Here is an 18,231-nt window from a genome sequence, read left to right as displayed (position 1 = left end):
CAGCAGCTCAGCACGGGGGGTCCGGCCCGCACTTGCTGCTCGTCCTGAGCTGCGCTGTTTGTAGCATTGAGGAAAGTGCAGACACCGCAGCGTGGAAGCGATGGGCAGAACTCTGTCCCCGACCCCCGGCAGGCTGCAGTGGCTCCAAAATAATTCAGCCCGTGTTGGCAAAGGCAGCTGCCAGTTATCAGCCTGGAGCTCCCGTACTGCACTGCTGTGTTTCCAGCATCTCCCCCTTGTTCTGTGTATTTTCCATGTCTCTTTCCTCAGTCTTTTCAGATTAATAGCATTCCAGCTCCTGAAGGAAATGCAGAAAAATGGCATGTTTAATTTTAATTTAGGAAAGCGTTTAGGTAGCAGCCTAGTTTCCTCGCTGCTGTCAATCAGGTTTTCTCAAGGCTGACATCAATTAGTTTAAAAATATTGAATGTAATTTTGCCTGACACAACATATTGCAGCCACTGCAAAATATAATTTATTTTAGAAGAAGAAATAATTAAACTAATTTGCATGTCAGTCAGCTGAGCTGGAATACCGAGGAGAGACACTGCAATGGAAGATGACTTTTTTCCTCTCCAGTCGCACTCAGGCTGGCACGTGCAGCCCTCCGCCCGGTCTGCTGGCCAGGTGCTGCTTGGCAGAGCCCTCAAGGGCATGTGTCTGTGCCTTCCCGCAGCCCTCGTCCACCCAGGCTGCTGTTCTTCCTGGTGGGGTACGTGCCTGCTGAGCATTTGCTTCTGTGTGCTGGAGCATGTGTAGGGGTGCGTGCATACGTTTCTGTGCATGTAGAGGAAGCGCAGGTCAGAGCTTTTGGCCTTGCAGATATGAAGTCTGCGTTGGTTAGGCACATCATGCCTTTCATCACAGATGTACTCCAACAATCTTCATCGCACTTCTGACCATCATAAATTCAGTTTATGCCGCACAGTTACAGAAAACATATTTCGGAGATGTTTTAGAGATAACTTTTTTCAAATACATCCAACCATTTTTCATATTTTCCACCCATAAGTCCAGGTACTGGCTCAAAGGAAGAGGGAGGTTGATAAAGCAAGCGTTTGAGGAACCTTCAAATAGATCACAGTACAGTCAAAATAAAAAGAAGCCGATGTGTGCTTCACTGGAACAGTAGACAACGATGCAATGGTTGCATTTCTAACCTTGATGTTCCTGGAGACGTCAAATTTTAACCCTGTCACTGAGCCAGGAGTAAGCGTGAGCCTCGGGCTTCAGCAATTTCGGAAGGGGCAAAAGGAGAGCTTTTTTATGACAGGGTGCATTTAGAAAGGACAACTGTGCTTTGAGCTGTGCTCAGGGGAGCGGGATGTTAGTTATGGCTCTGGCAGAGGGGTTGGCGTGGGTCCTCGGCACTGTGCCGTGGCGCATGGATGACCCCACTCACGTGCATGGCATAAAACACTCCTGGCAGCTGCTCGCTGATGCTGTGGAAGAGGACAGACCTATGGTTATGCCCAGCTCTAAATATGCTGATCGTGTCCCTCCTGATGAGGATGAGAGAGGTGATCTCGAAGGGAAGCTGCCATGCTCAGGCTCACCCACGTGTCCTGACCTGGCCCCGCAGAGCCTCCATGGCACGCGCCGTGCCGAGAGGTCCAGGGGAGAGTTCAGCAGCGCTGGGATCGGCTCCTGCTCGCAGCTGGCTCGGGCACTGTGGGGCGTTGGGGGAGGAACCACGCCTCTGGGTCACAGTTAGGAAGGGGAAGAGATGGGGTCCTGGGCTCTTCCTCCTCCCGGGCTGCCTTTCCTCATCTTTCTCTCAGCAGTGCCTCCAGGGCAATGCCAGCCTGCTTCAGAGCTGAACAGCAGGGACAGTTATCCATCTTCCTGTGGGCTGAGGAGCGGGTGATGAGATGCTGTCGTCCTTCTTCTTGCAGGGATTGAACCCTTTTTCCTCTTGTTCATCTGTGGCCTTGGTGGGCATCAGGCACACCCCTCCGCCTCCCCCGGGCTCCCTTCCCGCCCCCTCCGCCTCCCCCCTTCCTCTCTCCCCGAAAGCAATTGCAGTTTATTTCACTGCACCAACATGCCTTTTAAAATAACACACAGTTCCAGGCTTTTAGTCACGACTTCTGCCTCCCTCCCCTGAAAACAACCATCTAATCACCAGAGCAGCTGGTCTGGGTGAGAGGGAGTGATAACGCGAGAACAGGGTGAAGGCAGCTTTGGGGAGGGGGCTTAGGTTCCTGGCTAATTATGGAGCAGTGCTAAATCTCCTCTCCCCTGGGTCCTCCCCCACCTGGTCTGTGGGGGCCAGCATTAATTTTATAGACAAACAAGCAGCAGAGCTCCTGCCCGAGTGAGGAGAGAGGCATCGGGTCTGTCACAGTTGCAACCTCTGGGTAAAACGAAGGAGATGGAGTATGAGGGAGTTCTCGTTTCTGAAAGCGCATGAGGTGCTTCAGAAAACATTAAGCCCTCCAGAGTGATTTATAATCTTATAGCGAGGGCTCAATGTACCTTTGCGGTGTGCGCATGGGGTAGAGCAGCACTGCAATGGAGCTGTAATCCCCGTCCCATGTGTGGAGCAGAGCAGCACTGCAATGGAGCTGTAATCCCGTCCATGTGTGGAGCGAGCCCGGAGCAGCACCAGTGGGTGCAACCCTGGCCCAGCCAGCGGCTCTGTGTGCCCCAAGGGAGGGGGGGAGCAGGCTGCGAGCCCCCCAGGACCGCTGCTTGTGCGAGGCACGGGCCGGTGAGTGCGGGGGTGAAGGGACTGCCCTAGATCTTACCACATGACCCCCCTGTGGCAGCTGGCAGATGGTGCTAGGTTCAAGTTCAAGCTGCTCATGGCAATGCAATATCAGTGTGCAAGGCCCGGGTCCCAGGGCAGGAGCCTTGACAGGGAGTGTTCAACCCCGGATCACCCGGGTGCAGCGGAGGTGCAGATTTCATCACTGCCTGTGCTCTTAGTTGATCCCAGCTGTTTCATGTCCCGGCTCTGCTCGCTCGCCTCTCATCCATTGCTGCTAGCCCCTGGGGTGTAAGGGTCAGCATCCAAGCCAGGGTGTGATGTTCTCACATCTGAATTTGCTTGTCCCCTCTTGGTGCTGTCTGGCTGCAGTGCAGATACTCGTCAGTGGTGACTGATCCTTATCGTGGGGACTTGCTCGGGGCTGCTCAGCTTTTCCAGGGGTGGATCAGGCCAACAGCAGCATTTCGGGAGTCCTTGGTACGCAGCCCGGTGGTTGGGTTTCTTTACTGGAAAAAGGGTATGGTGAGGCTGAGCGATGCACTGTGGGCACCGCCAGCCCACAGAGACAGTCTGTGCCACGGGCGGGCAGAGGTGCGGTGCTGTGCAACCCTCTGCGCTGGCAGCAGCTGCGCGGCCGTGGCAGCCTCTGGACGGACAGAGATGAGGAGGGTTTGCTCCCTGCTAGCAGCAGATGGCACCTCCTGCTGAAGCTCTGCTGCTTTTTTTGTTTCAGATAATCACTCACAGGTGTCAAGAGCCTCTCTCCGTATCCGTATCCTGGACGTGAATGACAATCCGCCCGAGCTCGCCACCCCCTATGAAGCTGCTGTGTGTGAGGATGCCAAGCCAGGCCAGGTAGCGGGTGTCCCCCAGCCCTTCTCCCGGGTCTCCATCAGCGCCTGCAGCGGTCTTGTGCTGCGAGCAGCACTCTGGACCAGTGCCAGCCTGCCCGTCCTTCCCCTTCTGCCTGAACGTCTTCCCGTGCAGCTGCTGTCACACTGGGAACCACTTTGCTGGTGTCCTACAGCTAAGCCCATCTACAGGGGCAAAGACTCATCCCTCACTGTGGCAGAAGCCGGTGATGCTCTGCTGGGCCGGACCCTGCGAGCGGTGCCCGTGGGAGGGGCTGCGGAGGCAGCACTGCTTCTCACCTCTACTTTCTCCCTGCAGCTGATCCAGACAATAAGTGTTGTGGACCGTGATGAGCCTCAGAGCGGCCATCGTTTCTACTTCACGCTGGCACCTGAAGCCACCAACAACCACCATTTTTCTCTGCTGGATATTAAGGGTAAGCCCTGCTGCACCCTTCCCAGTCCTGCAGCCTCCAGGCTGAGCAGCACAGCTGGCGGTGGGGAGGGAGACAGGGCTGTGGGCTTATGGTCCATCTGTGCCGGATGGGGCTCAGGGTGCTTTGGGCACTCCGCAAGGCTCCTTGCCAACCTGAAATGGTGGGACTGGTCAGCTAGCAGTTTGGATTTCCTCAAGGAGGTTCTGCCAGCTTTCTTCTCTGCTGCAGGCAGGTCCAAAGCTCCTCTTGTGCTGTCTGGTTAGCCTTCAGTGTTTTCAGGGCTCTCGGTCCCTTTCTTGATGGGAAGTCTCCAACCTGCCTGCAGGCAAGGAGATGATGTGGATTTACAGATGAGCACGCTTCCGTTTTGAGCATTATGATTTATCCCTCTCCAAGGTAAATCCTGGAGCGTGGGTCATCCCGGCGCCGCCGTGCGGGTGGGCAGCCCCTGTGCCCCTGACAAACGGGAGCAGCTCAGGAGTCCTGGGAGGCAGAGGGGCTGTGCAGCAGCCAGCCCTTGGCCGTTGCAGGTTATCTGGGATGCGGCCAGAAGAGCCGGATTCCCTGTTAGGTGGTGGCTCAGGATCGCGGTTCCTCTGCGTTTCCTGAGGCTCATCCTGTCCTTTGGGAAACACAGCCGGGTAGGACCCATCTGTTCCTCTGGGAAGCTCTGGGGTTCTTTGCACGTCTGGGCTAAGCGGCTCCCGATGACTCGATCCTTGCCTGCTGCTGTAGCTGACGGGGTACAACGCAGGTTTTGCTGGCTGAGCCCTGGCTGCTATTTGGTTTTGCGGACTGCAAGGTCAGGCTGCATTTGTGTGGACGATAACAATCCAGAAAGGTAGTTATCAGGCTGCTTCCTATTTTTCACTGGTGTTTTGGGTGAATTTAGGCGCTGATTACAGCGGTGAAGTACAGCAGGGACCCTTGCAGATACTGGGATCTTCTCCAGCCAGATGTGCACTTACTTGTCAAAGGGGCCAGCCCAGATGGAAGCCAGCAGACCACATTGAAACGCTTCGTTGTTGTTTTTTTTTTTTTTAAACCATTTTTCTCTGTTTTTTGTAGCTTCATCTGTCAAAAGTCTGATTTAGTTTGTTCTGAGCTTATCAGAGGAGCCTTCTGCTGATGTAAGATCCTGCTTGCTCAGTTTGGTTCAGCATTATTAGGGATAGTCAAAATAGAACTTGCAGCAAAAAGCTTCAGACATAGTCACAGAAGGACTGGTATTGCTTTGTGTCCTAAAAAGTGCAGCTGTCCCTGACCCGAATCCCTGCACTCATGGGGCAGCTGTTCACAAGACCTTTGCTTCTTATCATGTAAGCAAGCTTTAATCCTCTGCAAGATTTTGCCCCACGCCCAGTGATTAACTTCCTTCACTTTCCCTGAAGGACCTTATGAAAATGTGCTTGAGCATGCTGAGTTACACCCCGGTGTCCATCCCTACCCAGACCCCTCCGGAAGCTCCAAGAGGCCTGGGGCCCCACTCCCTGTTCTGAGCCGGGATGTTTGCCGTGGCTGGGTTGCGATCCCAGAGCCACCACTGCTGCTCCGCCTGTCTGGCAGGAGGGACCTGGCCAGGGCTGGCTGGAGCTCAGCGGGGGCTGCTTCGCTGCCCGGCTCTGTGTGGGGATCGCCCCCCATTTGTGCAGCTGGGGTTCACCAGCAGCGACTCGAGAGCTGGCATTGCAAGAGGGTGCAGGACACAGGCTCGTGCGCCGCTGTCTCCTCCAGAGCTGCTGCTCTCTTGTGTGGGATGAGGCTCTCGTTGCACGGGGTAATCTTTTGTGCTAAACGATCCCACAAACTTTGCATGTGGTGCAACACTGCATAAAATGAGTAAAAGCTGGCATCACCTCCCGCCTTCTGCTCTCGGGAAAACAAATGCTGTTGCTGCAGGGTTATTCCCAGGGTGTTTGGAGACCCTCCCAATTGCCAAGCAATGCTGTCTTCCACAGTAAGAGGAGGCGGCTGCCTGTGCAGATGGAGGCACCCCTCGTTTCTAACGTGTGTGTGTTTTAGTGCCATCTCCCTTCCTTTGACTTCTCCCCCCTGCCCTTTCTCCAGTCTATTGAGCGCCCTGGGTGCGCTCACCTTCGCCCCCTGCTCTCATGGGTTCCCTTGCTGCATCCTCCTTTGTCCCCCCCCCTTGCCTCCCTCTCATGTGTTCACCCCTCTTGCACTTGTCTCTACTCCTCCATATAAATATCAGTGGTGACAAACTGCTACCACCAGCCCATCTGTTTCTTTGTACAAATTTGTAGCCAGTTTTGAAACGTGATTTATAAATATTGCTTTTGCAGCCAAGGAGTGACACTGATGGATGTCAGCACAGATGGATTTGCTAAGCTCTTGCTTAAATCCTTCTCTCTTTTGCTTTGCACCTACTTCCCTCGGCTCCTGCAAGGCAGCAGAAAGCCACCTCGGGAGCGTGACTTGTCCTCAGCACGGCAAGGACCAGCATCTGCCCAGGAACGTTCCTGTTACAGTTCATCAGGCAGGGCAAGAGCACCCGGCCACGGCAGGGCTGGTAGGCAGGGAGCCTGGGTGGCTACCACCAGCAGCAAGTTAGCTGCGAGCTGCTGGAGAGGTGTCCAAGGCTCCGTGCTGGCTGCTGCAGCGTGGAGGGGCTCCCTCGGGGGGGGCTGCTGGGTGCACCCCAGCAGGCAGGGGGAGTGCGGGGGGCGGCTGCGCAGGCAGGCCCCTCGCCGGCAAAACTGACCCTGCAGGAGGCTGGGGAAGCAGAGAAAGTGAGTCAGTTAAACGTTAAAGTGCAGAGCCCCGCCGCAGAGGTGGGAGCAGAGCCAGGTGGGGTAGCGCAGGGGGGCAGGAGAGGACTCTGAACGCTGCCTGGGCTCTTCTAGGGCTCCTTGTGGGCAGCGTGGAGGGGACCTGCAAGGGTTTTAGGGAAAGCCCAGGGTGACTGATGGGGCAGCCTGTCCATCAGATGAAGAGCTTGTGGAGTAACTGCTAGTAAGTAGGCGTACGGCAGTGGTCACAGGGCAGCTCTGCTGCAGCCTGATACTGTCACGATACAGTCACGACACTGCTGCTTGCCCACACCCTGCTGGGTCAGGGCCCACTGCAGCCAAAACTGCACGGAGTGGGGATGGCCCTTGCAAAGTGCCTGCAGTTAACACCTGCAGCCCCGCTCCTCGGCTGCCAGCAGCACGCAGAGCTGCCTTGGCTCTGATGCTCCGAGTCAGAGATACAAGAGCAAAAGGTGACCCTGCAGGAGACTGCGTTAGCTGAATTATAGCTGGTTTGCAGGCATCAGGCTTTAGAAACTGCCATTTCCTACTGGCATCTCTCTTTCCCTGCTTTTGCTCTGTTGAAGGGAGTGCTCAAGCACTTCCTAATTCATCAGACAAGGAATAAATGTCGTGTGTGGTAACAACGGCCGCGATCCAAAAGGAGGATGCCCAGCAAATGAAGGGCGTAAAGGAAGAGATAGAATTGGAAAAGTTGATCTCAGCCAGGTCCAATTGGTACCATTCCAAAGGCATTCACCATCCTCTGCCTCCTAACTCGCCTTTTGCTGGGTCTTTCTGGCCTGAGAAAATTGATTACAGAAGGATCAAAGGCAATTAAAGCCTGAAATCATGTTCTCCAAGAAATGCTAATTGTGTTGGAAGGGATGGTAGCAAGCATCCAAGCCCAGCAACCTGGAAGGGGTGCTAGATAATATGGAGTGACACATGGAGCTACTGACTCCAGAGCTCAAGGGCTAGGCAAGCAGATGTCTGAACTCTCTGCAGGTCTCATTAAGAGCGTGTAATGGGTGATAGAAGATCTGAAAATCATAACAATCAAAAGCAAAATGTTAGGATTCAAGGATTGCCTCAGGATAGAGGAAGCCTCCTCCAGCCCCGCAGGGATGCCGTTCTCAGCATGAGCAGCGCAGATGCTGATCTGACGGGGGGGTGAAAAAGAGCATCAAATCTCTGCAGGGGCTGAGCAAAAGGCAAACGAGCAGCAGCAGTGCTGTGGCCTGGCACCCAGAGAACTTGGGAAAAGGAAGAGGCAAAAGGGAAAAATCGGATTCTTCTCCTACCAGCTGCACCTGCCTGGGACTGGAGGCTGTCTGCTCCTTTTCGGCAGCTCCAGCAGCAGCGTGGCCGCGGGCCTGGCCAGGAGCTGTGTGCACCTCCCCGGAGCTGGTGTGCCTGGGCACCGGAGCTGGAGAACAGCTGCCGGAGAAGGGGAAAGCAGACGCTCATGGGGCCCCGGGAGTGTGGGAGAGGGAAGGGATATCGAAATCCAGACTGGAGGTAGCTTGCTCCCTTCTGCTCTCCTAGCGCTGTTTGAGATTGAGTTATGAGAAGGATTTATTAGTTCTGACTTTGAAGCTGCCAAGAGCCTCTTTGGAGAGGGAATCTGAGAGACTTAATTATTATATTATTCCTAGTGATGTTACGCTACCACCAGAGTATATTGTGTTCCTAAACTTTCCTCTTACAGCAGTATTGACGGGTCCCTGCAGACTCAACTCATGTTGGTTTCTGCCTTGTCTGGTGACTTGCTCCTCAAGCAGGCAGAGGTGCCGTCTCCTGTCCGTCGCACAGGGTGATACGATGCGACACGGGGTGACATCACAGTGTGGTCAGGGAGGGGGTGGCATAGGAAACCTGTGGAGGAAATGTCAGTTTGTGTAGCAAGACAGCAGTGATAGTAAATGCTTTGGCTTGGGGCTTCGGAGAACACATGGCACAACCTTTAGAGTGGTGTGACCGTAGCACAAAGTGCAACCTTGTGAGGACCGGACAGGAAAACATAAGTGTGGAGATCCAAACTTGTCTGTGCAGGAAAGCTGTGGATTAACGTCTGCTCAAGTTTCAGTACCACCTCCTGGGAAACACTGCTCCTCAACCTCATGACCCCAGAAATGGACTTAGCAGAAAGCTGCTACAGAGGAAGAGACACGAGAGGCTGCAGGGCCAGGCCTGCCTGGCTTTTCTTTGCAATGACTCGGGCTGTGCCGATACAAACAAATCTGCGCCAAGACACACATCCTGCAGCAACTGCCTAGGGTCAGCTGCGTGTAAGGAAACAACTGTACCGAGAGAAATTACATTGTTTTGTAGGAGGTTGCTTTGGATGCATTTTCCAGGATACATTTTCCCAGATCTGGGCAAAATTTTCTTCACTTCTGTGGTCAAATAGACTACATTGCATGGCAGAAGCACTGCTTTTTCTGGAGTATGTCAGAAGGGAACACAGAAGAAGTTAGCAGGTAACAGGGGTATAAACACCCGACGGAGAAAACAGTTGTCCAGGGTGCCTGGGGAGCCGTGGGCGCAGCGGGTGGGCAGCAGGGAGGCGGCTGGAGCCGTCTCAGTGCCTGGAGGGCGCTGGTCTCTGCCAGACTGGGGTCTGGCTGTCCAGCCTTGGTGAGCAATGTCATAGGTGTAGAAGTGAAATTTCCGTGGATCTCCCTCCTGTAGAAAGTGCTCATGTCACCCTGTTCAAGAGGGAAAATGTAGTTTCATGATGTTTGAAATAGCGTTTTGTAGTTGTGATTTTTGTCTCTCTCCCTAGCACCGAGTTTTGGGTTACAGAGCAAGACCTCAGCCCCTTCCTGAGCTGAGGTTTCTCAAAGCAGAGCAGTCTGTCATGCTGCTGATGTATTTAAGTACTGGCTGCTTTATTTTGACTTTATGGGTTCAGCAGTGAAAATATTTCTCCTTCCCATACTGGGAGGTGAGGGGGCTCAGCAGTGCAACACGCTGTCTGAGCAGCCTCAGCTTAGCTGAGGTTAGTGGCTGCCTCTCTGCGACTTGCACATGTATTTCCCCTTGATATCTAGAGACTGTTTCTAAAAATACGGTGTGCCTTGTGTCGGGTCCCTAACAGGAGCTGGAGCTGGCTGTAAACAGAAGGGGAGTTGCCAGCCTTCTGCTGCATTTCCAGAGAGGTGAGGAGCTGGTGCTACGCCTGCATTTATGCAGGTCTAAAGGGGTGCTCACCTGGTCAGCTGGGAGAGCTCCCAAGCACCGTGTTTCATCAGACCTGGGCCAGAGATGGGCTGAGCAGCACGTGGAGGTACAGGGCTGTGTGCACAGGGATCCTCCAAGCCAGGATCTGACCATGAGCTCAGGCTGGTTACTTGACTGGTGTGATGGTGCCAGCAAAGGCGACCTTCCTGGGCTGAGGGCCAGAGCCTTGCTCGCTCACAGCAAGTTGGTCTGTCCCATTTATCCTGTGGCTTCATCTCCACTGATCCAGATGCCCGAGGCTTATGTTTAGCTGGGCTAGCTAGGAGTTAGTCCTGGCCTCTTGCTCAGATGGTGCCATTAACGTTATTTATATCTCCCTGCAATGCTGCAGCAAGCTGAGGGAGCAGCACCAAATGAGATCTTGTTACCTTTGTGCAAATGATTAGCATAACAATAATTTTTTTTCCTAGCTCATCCTTCGTAGGCAATAGGCAGCTTCTCAGCAGACTCCACTGCCGGCAGGCTGCCACACTTGCTTCAGCTTCCCTGCCGCCCAGGAGGCTGGTGCTCCCCTGCTCCTCCTGACAGCTCTGCCGAGTTGCCTCTGTGCTGGTGCCACGTGCTGCTCCAGGAGTCTCAGCTGCAGTGGCAGATGTCCTGCAGGACCAGGTGGCTGCCCAGGCAGAGGGTCAGTGGTCCCTGCCTTGTGTACAGAGAAGCCAGGCAATATGTGTGGTGCAGAAAGATCGTGCTCTCCACTGTGGGCAATCCCCTCCACGGGCTGGTGACGCTGCAGCACTTGGATCACGTCTGACTCGAAGCATGGGTCGGTGCTGGGCGCTGCAGCCTTGCAGGCAGAGTGCTGACATTGCATGCAGTCTCTTCCTTCTGAGGCAAACTGTCCCCAGATTGACTCGTACAAGCATTTGCCTTATTGCTGTCTTCTGCTCTGTGCTCCTGAGGATGTTGCCTGCCTGAAGTCTGCTGCTGTGAGCAGGGATGAGTGAAGTTACCTGGAAAATTCCCTTAATGGATAATAGATGCTACATCCAAAGGAAGAGTTTTTTCTAGTGACCTGCAGCACAGTTCTGTGTGCATGAATAAGATCTGGTTTTGAATATTGCCCTTATGGCATTCAGTGCAGCCTCCAAAAGTTGGCTGGTGTGGTCTTCTCTCTGGTGTCCTTGCCCTTCCCGCGTGGAGCTCTTCAAGGCAGAGCTGTATTCTCGGGTGAACTGGAAGAGATGACTTTCTCCCTGTCTCCTTTATGCTGGAATGCCAGCTCTCCCCAGCTAGGGTGCCCAAGTCTCCACTTTCTCCAGCGACACGGCTGTATTCTGGCAACACAGAAAACTCTGGTGGGCTGAGTCCAGGAACCTGACGATAGGAAGCAGCAATCTGGTATTTAGCACCATGACAGCTGAGCGCTGTTCTGGGCACAAGCCCGTGCACTGCTGCCTCCCCTCTGGGCACAGACAGCCCATCTTCCTCGCGTTCTCTGCACCTAGCCATGCTTGGCTCCAGCACACGCTGGGTGGGCTTCGCCTCTGCACCTGCATGTCAGCACAGGGGGGTACAGACTGCCCCAGCTCCTCCTTTTCCAGACTGCCCTGAAGCAGAGACCAGCCTTGCCCTCGCTTGGCCTTTGCTGGGGTTGATTGCAGCAGTCCTGTGGGCAAGTCGTCTGTGCCTCTGCCGTTTGTACTGGCAGAGCTGGGTGAGGGCTCAGCACTGGGATCCAGGCAGACTCTGCCCAAACTGCATTGCCCCCAGCCCTGAGCAGCCGGGGAGGAGACGGGCTCTGTGCTCTGCTCTGCCCCGGCTGCTGCGCGGCGCCTCTGGGATCCACGCCGCTGTCTGCCTGGCCGGTGGATCTTCACTGTCCCGTGGCTCGGTGTGTGCCTCCCCCTCTGCTCTGCTCTTGGCTTGCCTCCTGTCCCCGCCGTGCCCCGTGTGCTCCCATGCAGCACCCAATCCATATGGCAATTTCCGTGGTGGCAGGCAGCCCAACAGCCAGAATTAGAATAGATGTCTTTTCCGATCGAAGAGCTGATTGATACAGAAAGGGGCCAGTCCAGCATAAATCAGGTACAGTGAGGAGAGAGTCTGTAGACAGCAGCACCTTGCTGTGAGCAGGCCAATCTACGTTTTATTAGATAAAGACTGCAGACAGTCGGCAGCGGTTTCTGACATCTGGCCGCAATTGTTCAGCTACTATTCAATCCCTGCCTGCCTGCTCTGCTGCTGGCTGGTAGCACGTAGCACACGTGAGCAGGGAGCCGAGCTGATTTTCAGTCCCTGTTCCTACCCTCCCTGCTCCAGGTTGTCTGGGTGCAGCTGCTGCTTGGTTCATCTCTGGCACCAGGGCCCTGGAGGGTCCCATGAAGTGGCCGTGTTAATGGGATCGTAATGGGTGATGCTGTGCCGGCTGAGCCTCTGAAACAGCAGGGTTTGAGCAGATGGGGAGGAGGACGGCTGGTTTGGCTGGGAGGCTTGGAAGGAGCTCTGCCTGCTCCTTCAGAAGTTACAAAGGATCCTAGGGGTATCTGACCCTCTGGCTGAGGCAGCACCCTTCACCCATGGCTCTCGGGTTTGGAAGCAGTAACTGCTCTGGCAGGTTCAGTGCCACCTGCAGACCCCTGTCCACTCTGGTCTCCATGTCAGCAACTGATTTTTATCCTGATTCCTGCTCTGTGCCACTCTCGGAGGGTCTTCTGGTAGGTTTTTGCTTCTCTCTGCTCCGGCTGCATTGTTTGTCAGCACGGCTCGGACACCTGCATGCTGTTGCTCCTGTGTCGGGTTCGCCGTGCCCTGGGCACGCTGGTGGGTAAGACGCTGGGCTGTCCCCGAGGTGTCCAGTGAAGGGGCATGTGCTGGAGCAGAGCTGGCCACCTCCAGGCGCTCGGGCTGCTGAGCGGCTGTGGTGCAGGGGAGCCGTGAGCTGGCTCCCTGCTCCCCTATGATGGAGAGGAGGGAGGCCCCATCCCCTCTTTGGGTGGTTGCTGGAGTTGGTGCACGCACAACCACTGTTCGTCTTGACCGTGGAGGAGCTGATGGTGAGTCCTGCTGGCTGTGCTATGGGAGTGACTTTGCTGTGGGTTTACTTGTTCCCTGCAGACAACACGGCTGCGGTGCACACACAGAGAATGGGCTTCAATCGCCAGGAGCAGGATGTGTACTTGCTCCCCATTTTGGTGGTGGACAGCGGCCCCCCGGCCCTCAGCAGCACGGGGACTCTGACCATCCGCGTCTGCGGCTGTGACAGCAACGGGGCCATCCAGTCCTGCAACAGCACAGCCTACGTCGTGTCAGCTACGCTGAGCCCCGGCGCCCTCATCGCGCTGCTGGTGTGCGTCCTCATTCTGGTTGGTGAGTGCCTGCCTGTCCCCTGGCCTCCTCCTGTCCTGTCCCATCTCCTCTCCATCCAGCATCACACAGACGAGCGCAGGCGGTTGCTGTGGGCATGGTGCAGGCTCCTCTGTCACCTGTCTCCTTGCGGGTGGCTGCAGCGTGGGGGGCAGGAAGCCCGGCCCCTGCCAGTGGGGGACCATCGGGGAAGCTCCCATGTTTGCCCCAGCTCCTGCGCGCTGGGCTCAGCAGGGCAGCCAGAGCAGGGCTCCCTGTGTCACAGGCAGGCATGCTGCTGCCCGGCAGAGGCTGGAGAGCTGCTGGCTTGCTCCCCGCCTTGATGGGCAGGAGCCGAGAGCTGCTCGCCAGCTGCCGTGCTGTGCCCACAGCAGGCATCTTGCAGCAGATGGGGCACGTGTGCGTCCCAGTGTGGTGGCCAAGAGTGGCACGTGTGGAGCGCGCGGTTGTGCTCTTACCTCAGAGCGCTGGGAGGGTCAGCGTTAGAGCGTGCATGAGCGTGTGGGCAGGACGCGGAGCTGGGGTGCACGCAAACCAGAGCGTTGCCTGGGTCGGGACCTGCACCGTGGGAATGCTGCTGGCTGCCGCTGACAGACTGGCACAAGCTTGTGCTGGGCCGCCACGGCACGGTGTGAAGGTGCAGGGGAAGCATGGGCTTGCGTGCCTGTGGGAAGGGGCTCTGAGAGAGGGGTGTTGCAGGTTTAGCATAGGGCAGTTGATGGACGCTGCTGCTGAAAGCCTTCCAGCATCGGTGCTGGCTCCTGAGGGCTGTCCGGACATCTGCAGGAACCAGCACGTTGTTCAGTGAAGTCTCCTCTCCTTGGCACATCTCTGCTCCCCGTCTCCTGCTGTGTCTCCGTTTAGAAAACCCTTTCCCACAGGGTGCACTTTACACTGGTTTCATTTTCCAACGCAGCGCAAACAAATTTCTGCCTAATTGCCCAAACGAATAAAGTGCACATCGGTGCTTTAAAGGTGATGGGATGAATGGATGATGATCCAGGACACAGCTGCGGCTCATTGCTCAGGCTCTGTGCCATCTGCTCCACATCCACCCTCCCAACATTTGGCTGCTGCTGTGATTCATGCACCCCCTTTTCCTACTCATCTTCTGCAGAATCCATCCGTTTGTCTGTCCAGCCGTGCGTTCATCCATCTGTCCCTCCTGTCTCAGCGGTCGCGCTGCATGGGAAAGGAAGCTCCCGGTCTGCACTGGAGCCTGGGCAAACCTCTCTCCAAGGCAGTGACAGCACAGCTGCTACTTGATGAGCCTGGCTGATAGGAACCGGCTGGCGTGCCAGCGGTCTCGGCTGCGGGGCTCCCCGTGCCAGAGGGTGCTGTGCCTCTGCACCCTGCCACCGAGCACGGGCCGTCCTCGCCCCCATGGGAGCGCAGCTTGCACAAGCCCCTGCGCCCGTCTGACCGTCTCTTCCTTTCCCAGTGCTGGTCCTTCTGATCCTCACGCTGAAGCGACACCACAAAAGCCATCTGACGTCCGAGGATGACGAGGACATGAGGGACAATGTCATCAAATACAACGACGAAGGGGGTGGCGAGCAGGACACAGAGGCCTATGACATGTCAGCCCTGCGCAGTCTCTACGACTTCAGTGAGATCAAAGGTGGCGACGGAGGCGGGGGGCCAGGAGAGGGGGGTCCGAGCGGAAACCCGGCCTCCGAGCTCCATGCCCTCCCGCAGTGGGTGCAGAGCCCGGACCTGGACTTCTCCGTGTTCAGGGACTATATCTGCAGGAAGGTGGAGCAGGCGGACGAGGACCTCTCTGTGCCACCCTACGACTCGTTCCAGACGTACGCCTTCGAGGGCTCGGACTCCCCCGTGCCCTCCCTGAGCTCCATCAACACCTGGTCCAGTGGCTCGGAGCAGGACTTCTCCTACCTGGGGGGCTGGGGGCCGCGTTTCCGGCAGCTGGCAGCGCTGTATGCTGGGCGCAGGGGCGAGGAGGACAGCGAGGACTCCTAGCCGTCCCGCCAACCCCCCGCAAGGCTCCCGGCACCTCCTGGCCCGGGGCTCCGTGCCGCACAGGGACAGCGTGCGCCTCCGGCCGGGCTCTGCAGCTGCCGGAGAGGGGCTGTGCCGCAGGGCCGGGGAGCACCGGGCGACGTGCTCCTCGGCAGCTGCCTCCTGTTCAGGGCACCTCTGCACCTGTACGGCGAGGCTGGAGTGCCCAAAGGAGCTGCTGTGGCCGTCGTCATCTCCTTAATACCAGTCTCTATTAAAGCACTACTCATTAATTTAAGAAAGAGAAAATCTAATTCAAGAGAGTTTGGAGGGGGTTTCTCCCCCACAAATTATCATTTAAATAGATCTGTTCAGTGAGCCCAGTTCAGGAGAGGAAGAGCAAACCGGGAGCCTTTTGTTGTCTAAATTGTTTTTGTCACTTGAGTCAGAGCATTTGAAGTGCTTTGATTTCTTTAAGAGCTTTCCTTGCACAGGGAAACAAGCTTTTAACTTCTGTTCAGCTTTTTCCCCCTTAAGTTCGCTCGCTTTGTGGAGTCTTCCTTCTCTCTGCGCATGGGCCCCTCAGCAGCTGCTGGTGCGGCGTCGGAGGGAGCGTGCCGTGCTGGGGATGCGTGTGCCGGATGCGGGCTCCAAGGTCATGTCCTGCATGGAGCAACCGCTGCAGTAGAGTTCACTTCAAAACGCTTCGCCTCTAAGCTGCAATTGCTTCGTCTCTCAGTTCTTAGACCTTTCTTGTGGTTATCAAAGACGCTTGTGATTTGAAGGGGCTCTCTCCCTCCCTGCACAGCGGAGGTTGTCTGCGAGGTCCTGATGTGCCCCACGGCCCTGGTGACAGACAGGGACGTCCTGCCCGCCGCCGAGGCACGGTGCTGTGGCCTGAGCCGCAGAGCAGCCACGGTGCTGGGGAGCGCCGTCGGAGGGGCACGGAGCGGCACTCCCTGGGTCGGCTCTGCCAGCCCCTCAGGGCAGGCTGGGCCCAGGTCTGCAGGGCGCTCAGCCAAGCGCTAGCTTTCTACCAAATGGCGTGGGGTGCGCAGGGCAGAAGGCAGGACGTTGGTGCACCCTGGCCTTCAGTGGTGGGGGAGAGCTGTGTCCCAACTAGAGGACCGTGCTGTAGGGCGCAAGAGAACCCCAGCCCCCTGGTTTGGAGGCATAATTCCTACTTACACCCAGCTGACAGCAAAGCATCACCATTGGCGATAGAAAAGCCATCCCCAGGACATGTGCATAAGGCCAGATCCTGCTGGTGCTGCTGTGCGGCCGAGCTGGTTGCTGCAGGCTGGGCAGTGGGTCTGTGACACCTCGGGGTACCCGGGGTGTCCCCACCCCAGCACAGTGCCCTGCAAGAAACCAGCATGAGCTTCTGCAGTGGGGCCACCTTCGCGCAAAATCTCTGGTTTCGGGAGGCAGGTCAGGAGGAGGCTGGTGGCATGTGCCATTGCTCCTCAGGCTGCAGATGATGCTGGAGGAAAGTGCTCAGTGCCCTGCACCTTTCCAGCCTGCTGACTTCCCCCAGGGTAAATTGAGCAGCACATTGAGCAACACCCTCAGGCAGCTTCTCAGGCCATGCTGGCTAGTGCAGCTCCTTATCTGTTCATGTTGGAAAAAAAAGTCAATTATATCATTGATAGGTAACTGATAAGGTCTCCCAAGGCCTGACGCATCCTGGGCTTGTCATTGGGTTTGTCCTTTTAGTTTAGCCACAGACAGTGTTTTCTCTCCTTGGAGAAGGTTTAACTGTAAATGTACATGCGTGTTCATTTTTTACTGTGTTTTGCTTTCCGGCTGCTGGTGTTGGTCCTTTGGCTGCAGCGCGAGACCTGACAGCGGAGAGGGGCAGGACACGTCTTTGCCACGGCGCCTGCCCTCGGCTGCTCCTGCCCCCGGCTGCTGCCGCCTGCTGCCGCCACGTCCGCCCACACGGGAGCCGCAGCTTGGCTTTCACGCTGGGACCAGGAGCTGCTCGCTTCTCAGGGTCTCTCTGGTCCCCTCCGAAGGAGGCAGCAGGCACCCACTGCTGGCACCCGCGCCCTGGCGTGCTGCTGATTCACTGTGATGATGCTGGGGAGGCAGCGGGGCCAACGGGCTGCTTCACACTGGCCCTCGAGTGCCGGCCCTGGCCATGCCGCCTCAGGCAGGTGATGCCCGGCATCCCGGAGCAGGAGAATGGAGAAAGCCCTCTCTTTCCTCAGGAACGTGTTCGCGTTTTCCCTCCGGGCTGAAGAGCTGTGCCCGAGCCCCTCCGGACCTGGCCCTTCCTCTAGCAAAAGTGTTGTGCAATAGCAGGGCTCTGTCCGCAGGAGATGGGGTCTGACAGGGTACGTGTTTAGCAACCCTCCCACGGGGTTCCCCATCCCCGACCAGCCAGTCCTCCCCAGCACGCATGCACGCACGCTTGCGTTTTAATTTCTATCCTACATGTAAATATGGAGGAGCGCAGTGCCGAGCGAGCTGGCCATGCCGTGCGGCGCTGCCCCGCACTCCCTGCCCACCCGCACCCGGCAGGAGGAGCTGGCAGCTGTCACAATGTCTGACGGAGTCACTTTGGTTTTCTTTCTCTATTCAAATGAAATTAGGAGGTTGATTTCCTCACCCTTGTTATTTTTTCAAGGTCTATCTAGGACCTGGAAATAAATTCTTTCCTTGTCGTCTAGCCTGAGTCTTATTTGCTTATTTTGTCTTGTTTCATTTCCTCGCGTTGCACTGTCAACATGGTCCCATCAGCGCCTTCCCAGAGGGACCAGGCTGGCTGCCCTGCCGGCAGGACAGGCTGCAGCACAGCCCGGCGCATTCCCTGCTGTGAGCCGGCAGCCAAACCGCCTGCCTCCTGCAGCATGTTCCCACTGGCAGGATGCTGCTTCTCTGGCTTCTTCCTGTTTTTCATTGAAATGCTCATCAGAAAAAGCTTCTTCAAGAGAAGGGTCAGTTTTTCTGTCTGAATTTGAAGG

At 56.3% G+C, this 18,231-nt stretch overlaps 1 protein-coding gene across 4 annotated transcripts in view; it reads left to right on the top strand.

Moving 5' to 3' along the window:
* CDH22 (cadherin 22) overlaps positions 1-17,936 on the top strand; it is an 89,932-nt gene extending 71,996 nt beyond the window's left edge. For 3 of the 4 annotated variants that reach the window (XM_050907193.1, XM_050907192.1, XM_050907194.1), the window contains exons 9-12: positions 3,447-3,568; positions 3,884-4,001; positions 13,055-13,306; positions 14,745-15,323. In XM_050907193.1, the coding sequence (XP_050763150.1) occupies positions 3,447-3,568; positions 3,884-4,001; positions 13,055-13,306; positions 14,745-15,283 (1,031 nt within the window). In that variant the 3' untranslated portion in view covers positions 15,284-15,323. Of the gene's footprint in view, positions 1-3,446; positions 3,569-3,883; positions 4,002-13,054; positions 13,307-14,744; positions 15,324-17,095 lie in introns of those variants that run through there. The other variant, XM_050907195.1, reaches the window with a different exon arrangement.
* The last annotated feature ends 295 nt before the right edge of the window (positions 17,937-18,231 follow it).

This window comes from Gymnogyps californianus, chromosome 17 (genome assembly GCF_018139145.2).
Source record: "Gymnogyps californianus isolate 813 chromosome 17, ASM1813914v2, whole genome shotgun sequence".
NCBI classification, from domain to species: domain Eukaryota; kingdom Metazoa; phylum Chordata; class Aves; order Accipitriformes; family Cathartidae; genus Gymnogyps; species Gymnogyps californianus.
Note: the sequence above shows the minus strand (reverse complement) of the source record. Positions and strands in the feature narration are given on the sequence as shown.